Consider the following 8,832-nt stretch of genomic DNA (forward strand, 5'->3'; position numbering starts at 1 on the left):
ACAAGAATGTTGTTGACAGTAACTTCAAAGTTTTGCCCAGTCTGATGACGGCTTAGCTGGCCAAAACTACGAAGTCACTGTCAACAACATTCTTGTCAAGAATAATAGATTTGTACTATGCAAAAATATAGAACAACCCATCAAAATTGTTTTTATTATAAATGAACATGAAAACAGGGATTCCTTAACAACAATGGAGCTTTTGTATGATTAAGGTATGTTCAGACTGATGTGTAGCTAGCAGAGTACCCCTTGTTGTGTAATTATTGCATCAGAAGATCTGATAGCTAGGAAATATATGTAGTCTGAATTTTACCTGCTCCACTCCCTCAATTTGGATGGATGGATGGATAGAGGGATAGATAGATAGACAGATACAAATGCATGCGCGCGCGCACACACACATTTATGTTAGACAAAAGACAGGAGTGCTCAATACATGTTGTAGAGGATAGCAGGGGAAGGTTCTATTTTAATTGAAACTCACAACTTGAGTTTCATGCCACTGCAATCTTCAAACAAGAACAGTACTCGCTTGAAGATTGCAGTAGCATTAAACCTGAGTCAGAAGACAAACTCTCAGTTTTTATTTTCAATAAAATGAGAAAACATGAGAGAGAGAGAGAGAGAGAGTGTGTGTGTGTGTGTGTATGTACACATATAATATGTATACAGAGAGAAAGTGAAAGCAAAGACATTAAACCTGTAAAAGACATAAACCCTCACCAGCAATCACTACCCAAACAGACCCTTGAGTTGGAAGACTGTCACCAGAGTGGGGCAAAGGTGTCATCTACCAGGAATAGAAGGGAATCACCAACAAATGGTGGATGCAATGACACACTGTTACAGTGCATTCCCCCACTACTACTACTACTACTACTACTACTACACACACACTGTAGACTCAATAAATAAAGGTTGACTTTTCAAACAACGTATGTTTTAGGAATCATTTTAATGTAATATTTACCTTGATAGCTCTCATAAAACTGGCCTGCCTTAAACAAAGTCAAAGCAAGTCCACAAGTACCACCGAAATCCAAATTGCTTCCAATAATTTTGTACTGGTCTAGAGCACCTTTAAAATCACCCAGAGTGCTGATCAGAAGGATAGAAATAAATAAAAGAAATAAAAATAGAAAAACTCATCATAAACATCATCCTTAAATGAAAAACGATGGAATTCTGGTTTAAACATCCCATATAACCTCTTGTAACTTTTTTTTTAATTTTTGGGAATATTCAGAAAATTTTTGCAAATTAGTGTTCTACACATGGAAATTCATATGATTATGCATAAAAAAATTTTTTTAGTCTGTGATTTAAGAGTGATTTTGCTGTTATTTTTAGCACACCCCACGACCTTCCTTGCTTTTGTAACTCAGGCATGTAATGTTTTTGAATCCCCATAAACACATTTAATGGAATCATAATGCACCTAAGGGTGGTCCATTGCTGGGATTTAAGCAAAAATTTTGGACTGTCTGTATTTTAAACTTCGATTTATAAAAAAAAGTTCAAAAGAGCAGAAATTTTAGGAGAAACGCATTAAAAATTTTTTTTTTTATCATAATCGTATGAATTCCTGTGTGTACAACATGAATTCACAAAAATTTTCTGAAAATTCTAAAAAATAAAAAAGTTACAAGAAGTTATATGAAGTGCTTAAACCAGAATTCTGCCAAAAAAAAAGAAACCACCAAAGTGAAAGACTTAATGGTGTATTTTGAATGCCAATGCAGCTATGGATATCATCTCATAATACAGAGGGTTAAAAATCCCTTGGACGGAAAAAAAGTGGAAAGCTGTCTGCAGACTCAAATCCTCAAACCACCCATCTGTTGTTTTCCAGAGAGTTGAGATTCCATTACCCTAAATTAGTTTTTTTGACTTTTGTCCATCCGAATTAGACACTTTAATCTTACAGTGAGAAAGCAAAGTTTCTTTACATTTAGAACATAAATGCAATTTGTGGTGGTCTGTGACATGAAGCATCTAAAAACAATTTGAGTTGAAAAAAACAGAACAATGAAAGAATTATATGCTGCAATCGACAGACAGATTTGTCCAATCTTGTGCCAAAGAAATTAGAAATTATTACAATTACTCACCTAAGTATTCGAGCCAGATTACACTGGACCTTTAACTGGAACTCAGAATTTTCATTTTTTTCTTTCTCCAGCAAATCAATAGCCCTGGATAGGGAACAGATATCAAATATACAGGCTGTTCATAAATTAACTTTCATGATATAAAAGACACAGACTGTTCATAAATTACCTTTACAACTTTCGCGGTATCAAATATACAAGCTGTTCATAAATTACCTTTACAACTTTTGCAGTATCAAATATACAGATTGTTCATAAATACCTTTACAACTTTTGCAGTATCAAATATACAGATTGTTCATAAATTACCTTTACAACTTTCGCAGTATAAAAGATCCAGGCTGTTCATAAATTACTTTTACAACTTTTGCGGTATCAAATATACAGGCATAAATTATCTTTACAACTTTCGCGATATAAAAGATTACAGGCTGCTCATAAATTATCTTAACAACTGTTACAGTTTATTGTATTTATTAAAGTGGAGACCCATCAATCAACTTTTTTGTAACCTCTGGAGCCCACATAGAAGTGTTCTGATGTTTCTAATTGATTGTTCTGATGCACACCTTTGATTACAGGCCTGTTTGACCCAAGGTTAGCAGGGGGGGGGCTTATACAACAACAACAACATAAGCAACAAGAAAGTGCTAAATGGAATAGTATGGAAAAAGAATTACTTAGAAAATGCCTTTTCTGCCATAGAATGTAATCCGTGCCGTTCCAGTAGGAGACCATACATGTTGAAGGCAACAGCACTGTCTTGGATACGTTCTGAAATAAAGATGAGAATTGAAAGAAATATCCTTAAATATCAAGTTCCGGTAGGAGTATTAACCCTTTCGTTACCAACCCAGCTGAAACATGCTCACATACATGCATTCAAGCATAAGCACATAGACTAAAATACACAAACATGCACACATTTAGTTCCACAAACACATTGTCACTTAAACACAAAATTTTAGTTCAATACATACACACACACACACACATATGTTCATTTAAACACACACACACACACATCTTTTTTACATACTCACATAACCTTGTCTAGTTGTAAAAACATTTCTTCACACATGAAACAAAAACACACACACACTCACAAACACACACAAATACACATAAGCTCGTTTAAACACACATACACACACACACAGCTTTTTTACATACACAACCTTGTCTAGTAAAAACTTTTATTCACATGAAACAAAAACACACACACATACCAGTCTCCTAGACACAAACACATATACATACCTGTGTATTTTGAAAGAGCATCACAGGCAGCAGGTACAACAGACATGCGCTCAATATTATAGCGGTAGAGTGAAGTGTCATGTTTGGTCTCATCTAGTAACATGGAACAAACCCAATGGCCATATCCAATAAGAGATTCCACCTACATTCAAAGACAACAAAATATTTTTTTAAAATCATTTAAATAACTGAAATTATCAATTTTCAAAAAATAATGATTTATTAGTCTTTTTTCACATCACTTAAAGCAGGTGTTCTCAACCATCTTTTATCTATGAACCCCTTTGATTACTATTTTATTCTGGTAGGATCCCACTGCCATTCCCTTGTGTAGTTTGAACTCTGTAAAATGTTAGAGAAAGAAACCAAGCTATTTCTCACAATACATACCAATCCATGCATTTAAAGCAAAATTGTTTTTTCTGGGGCCCTTTAAATACTATTGTGGATCCCCAATTTACTAATTTGTTATGTGGACCCCAAAAAATCTTATATGGATCCTCAGGGACCGTATGGACCCCAGTTGAGAACCACTCACTTAAAGGAAGTGAAGGTGCGTGTGGCTTAATGGTTAAGGTATTCGGGTCATAATCATAAGATCATGGGTTTGATACCCAGCGATGCACTGCGTCCTTATGCACGACACTTTGTTTCATATTGCTCCAGTCCAATCGGCTGGCATAAATGGGTAGTACTTGTTACATGCTGTATCATGCTGAATCTTGACATCAAGGGAACATGTGTCTGTGGAGTGCTCAGTCACCGTTAATTTCACAGACAGGATGTTCTGTGGGTCAAATCAAGTTGAAGAAAGAGAGAACAGTACTTACATGATTACCAAGTTCGGTGGTGTGACGGAACAAATCCATGGCTTCATCATGGCCAACAGTATCAGCAATAAATGCCTACAAAAGAATCAAGGAAGCAATACTCTTTTACTTGTTTCAGTCATTTGACTGTGGCCATGCTGGAGCATCGCCTTTAGTTGAAGAAATTGATCCCAGGACTTATTCTTTGTAAGCCTAGTACTTATTCTATCAGTCTCTTTTGCTGAACCGTTAAGTTACAGGGATGTAAACACACCAGCATCGGTTGTCAAGCGATGTTGGGAGACAAACACAGACACACACACATATATACGACGGGCTTCTTTCAGTTTCCGTCTACCAAATCCACTCACAAGGCTTTGGTCGGCCTGAGGCTATAGTAGAAGACACTTGCCCAAGGTGCCACACAGTAGAACTGAACCCAGAACCATGTGGTTGGTAAGCAAGCTACTTACCACACAGCCACTCCGGCGCCTATAGCTCAATACATTTACATACATATACACAAAAGTGCACATACACATATGTAAATATACAGTGTCTCACAAATACATGAAAGTATACATACACAATCATTACACACATACACATACATACACACACATAAATGCACACACACACACAGTGTACAAACTTATCTGCAGGTATACACCCATATCACACATGTATGCACATATTAACAAGTGTACACATATCTATGAATGCACACAAATATACACAAATGTACAGACACATACACACACACAAACACACATGCACACACACACACATATATACATACACACATACATACAAATATTTCCACACAAAGAGCGTGGCCATTGCCAGTACTGCCTGACTGGCCTTCGTGCCGGTGGCACGTAAAAGCACCCACTACACTCCCGGAGTGGTTGGCGTTAGGAAGGGCATCCAGCTGTAGAAACTCTGCTAAATCAGATTGGAGCCTGGTGTAGCCATCTGGTTCACCAATCCTCAGTCAAATCGTCCAACCCATGCTAGCATGGAAAGCGGACGTTAAACGACGATGATGATGATGATGAAACTCACTAGTTCTTTAGTTTGCTTATACCATCATAGCTAAGATGGAGCTACATTTAAGTACAGCTGAGAAGCCAACTTCTTAATCACATAGCTATAGTTGTGCCTGTGTCTTATGCCATGTCTGCTCGTTTGAAAAACTGTATCTTTTAAAAAGCTTAAAACCCTCCAGGGACAGTATATTACTATCTTGAAAAAGGAAGAACATATTGTATCATGTAGCCTGAGATATACTAAAGAAAAAGACATGTAAAAACATCCATCCTGAACACACAATTATACAACTGTAACTTACCTGTCCAATCCAACAGGTGACATAATTAGGATCAAGACTCTGAGCCACTGAGAAGGCTTCGTGAGCAAGCTGGAAAAAAATAGCAAAGAGATTAAGAGAGTTGGAGGATAGTGTCCTCACTTTATGAGGACCTGATCTACAAGATCTCCAGGTTTACAAGTTTTATTTTTCAGCTCACTTTTGTATGGTGAGCTGAAATTTTTCAAGCACAAGATCCAAATTTTGAATAAACTACAAAAGTTTCTACTACCATAACAAATGCTTCTGCATGTTACTGAGAAATTTATAGAGGGTGAAAAAAGGCTTCTTCTAAGCAAACAACTCTAGACTTCATCATCATCATCATCCTCGTTTAACGTCCGCCTTCCATGCTAGCATGAGTTGGACGATTTGACTGAGGACTGGTGAACCAGGTGGCTACACCAGGCTCCAATCTGATTTGGCAAAGTTTCTACAGCTGAATGCCTTTCCTAACGCCAACCACTCCGAGAGTGTAGTGGGTGCTTTTACATGCCACCGGCATGAGGGCCAGTCAGGCAGCACTGGCAACAGCCACACTCAAAATGGTGTATTTTACATGCCACCTGCACAGGAGCCAGTCCAGCGGCACTGGCAACAACCTCGCTCGAATGTCTTTTCATGTGACACTGGCATAAGTGCCAGTAAGGCGACGCTGGTAATGATCACGCTCAAATGGTGCTATTTACGTGCCACTGGCACGGAAGCCAGACAACTGCTCTGGACGGTACTCTTTGCGCTCCACTGATACAGGTGCCATCATGATTTCGCTTTCACTTGCCCCAACAGGTCTTCGCAAGCCGAGTTTAGTGTCCAATGAAGGAGAGGTTGGCATGGGTGCCAGTCTAGATTTGTTTTTTAAAAAGAAATTTACAAGTCCTTCTAGAAGTGCTTGTGAATCAGCGACCATGTCTACTGGTGATGGCATGCATGAGTCTAGTGCAAGTAAAAGTGATTCAGAAAACTATTATAATAATAATATTCTTTATTATAAATGATCTTGACATTCTTTTTACTATTCTTGACATTTTACGGTTGTTTTATTGCCATTTATTTACAAGTATTATAAATTTTATAGGTAGAACATTTTTCTGAGAACAAATTATGATATTGCTACTATGGGAAATTATTGCTCTGCTTTACAAGGTTTTGGTTTATAAGCATTCTCTAGGAAGAAATTAACTCATATATCAAGGCATTACTGTATTTGAAACAGCAGAGTTGATAGGTTAAAGGTGGTAAAGGGGAACCTCGACTTTGTTTGTGTTGTGGGGTGGAGGTGCAAGAATGCCTGGACTTAGTGGGTTACAGTCTTGATTGTTGGGTAAACCCCCACCCCACCCCATGTGTGTGAAAGAAATCGGAATATTTCTCCAGATTAAGAAAAGAGAACTGAATCCTTGCAGTGTAAAGATGAATGAATAAATGAATGAATGAATGAGGTAATGGTCCACCACCAATGCTTGCAAGGGCAGTAACTATGAATAGCAGCTGACTTTAAACTGTGACTAATTCATCTAACCCATACCAGCATGTGGAAGGGAGATGTATGTGAGGAAGAGGAGGATGTTGATGATGACGACAATGATGATGATGGTGATAATGATGATGACGACGATACTGATACTGATGATGATGATGATGATACTGATGATGACGAAGATGATGATATTCATCATCGTTATCATCATCATCACAACAATGGCAGCAGTGGTGGTGATGATGGAGGAGGAGGAGGAGGAGGAGGAGGAGGAGGAGGACAAAGTCGGAGAAACTGCAAGAGGTAGATGACGGCAGTTTTATATTGAGCAGAGTGAGAAGAGGAAGAGTCTGAAGTAAGACTGTGTCATACCAATATACTAAGGTAGAGATGTGAAGGGCTGTTGATACATAGTAACAGAGATGTTGACAGCCCTCACATCTCTCTACCTTGGTGCATCATAACCCCACCCAACACTCCAACTATGACTCTCCCCTCCCGCATTTCACACCTTTACACACCGAAACTGTCCTGTCCCCTTCACACAATGCTTCAAACTTCATCACTTCAGCAAGGTACCTGCTACTGTCCCTCTATCATATTTTCACATTCTTCAATACTATAACTTATTTGTTTGAGCGGATTTGCCTTGCAAGTCCTTGGCATTGAGATTTTCCATTTCACGTCCAAAGACACATTCTAATTCTTCTTTGCATGAAGATTTAACAGTGACCAAACACTAGAGAGCTGAGTCCGCACCACTGACAAAGACTCAATGCTGTAATGATTTATAGTTCAATCTAATAAACAACCCAAGAAATGCTCGTTAACAATTTCTTACAGATTTTCATAAAAGGCCAACATGAGTGCAGTACAAAATATTTCAGACCTTAAGTGATACAGAACTAAAAAAATAGTTTCATCAAGGAGTGTAATGTTTGTGATGGAGTACTGCTAAAGGAAACTGGTTCGTTAAAACCCTCCTTATTGTAACATGTTGACTTACCAGGAGATTTTGATTCCGCAGGTAAAGGGCTCCTAAATTTGTCCAGGGCACAACATTCTGTAATAGAAATATTATATATACACAAATATTTATATAAACATACATATATTATGATATTCTCTCTCTCACGCACACACACACATGCATAAGCCAACTAAGAAACTTCTACATAGTCAATCAATTTGCAAAAAATAGCAACCAAATCTCCTTCAGATTCCATATATACATAAACCTTCACATGCACACACAAATACACACACACACACTGTACTTACTTGTGTATAAGTTACAACCCTAATTTAATATTAAATCTTGGTACGAAATTTCTTCCTTTCATAGTTTTAATTTTGTCTTCTAAGTCAAACCCCACTTTTCCCATTAAAATAGTGCGACCAACTAATACATGAGTAAATATGGTATAAACACACATACATTCACACACAGACACACACAAACATACATTATATGTATAAATATAATATGTGACAATTATTCGGTTGCCATAATAAAACTCCAAGTTTTGGATGTCAGGGCGGAAACCTGCACCGGCATCTCTTTAGTTATCGAGGCAATCAAAGTATGCTATATTTTGATTGCCTCGATAACTGAAGAGATGCTGGTGAAGGTTTCTGCCCCGACATCCGAAACTCAGAGTTTTATTATGGCAACCAAATAATTGTTACATATTATATTTACAGATAAATTCCTCTATTTACATAATATCGAGGTCTCTTTCATTCTTTTGTTGTCTTACCATTACTATTAGCATATATATATATATATATATTTATATA

The 8,832-nt window shown here is 37.5% G+C and overlaps 1 protein-coding gene across 1 annotated transcript in view; it reads right to left on the reverse strand.

Moving 5' to 3' along the window:
• LOC128248580 (tetratricopeptide repeat protein 37-like) overlaps nucleotides 1-8,832 on the reverse strand; it is a 19,348-nt gene that overhangs the window by 4,652 nt on the left and 5,864 nt on the right. The window contains exons 6-12 of the mRNA XM_052970143.1: nucleotides 8,039-8,095; nucleotides 5,535-5,603; nucleotides 4,205-4,279; nucleotides 3,375-3,516; nucleotides 2,795-2,888; nucleotides 2,115-2,198; nucleotides 974-1,101 (exon numbers count right to left, since the gene is read on the reverse strand). Coding sequence (XP_052826103.1) covers nucleotides 974-1,101; nucleotides 2,115-2,198; nucleotides 2,795-2,888; nucleotides 3,375-3,516; nucleotides 4,205-4,279; nucleotides 5,535-5,603; nucleotides 8,039-8,095 — 649 coding nt within the window. The remainder of the gene's footprint in view (nucleotides 1-973; nucleotides 1,102-2,114; nucleotides 2,199-2,794; nucleotides 2,889-3,374; nucleotides 3,517-4,204; nucleotides 4,280-5,534; nucleotides 5,604-8,038; nucleotides 8,096-8,832) is intronic.

The sequence above is a fragment of the Octopus bimaculoides genome, chromosome 8 (assembly GCF_001194135.2).
Source record: "Octopus bimaculoides isolate UCB-OBI-ISO-001 chromosome 8, ASM119413v2, whole genome shotgun sequence".
Taxonomy (NCBI): Eukaryota; Metazoa; Mollusca; class Cephalopoda; order Octopoda; family Octopodidae; genus Octopus; species Octopus bimaculoides.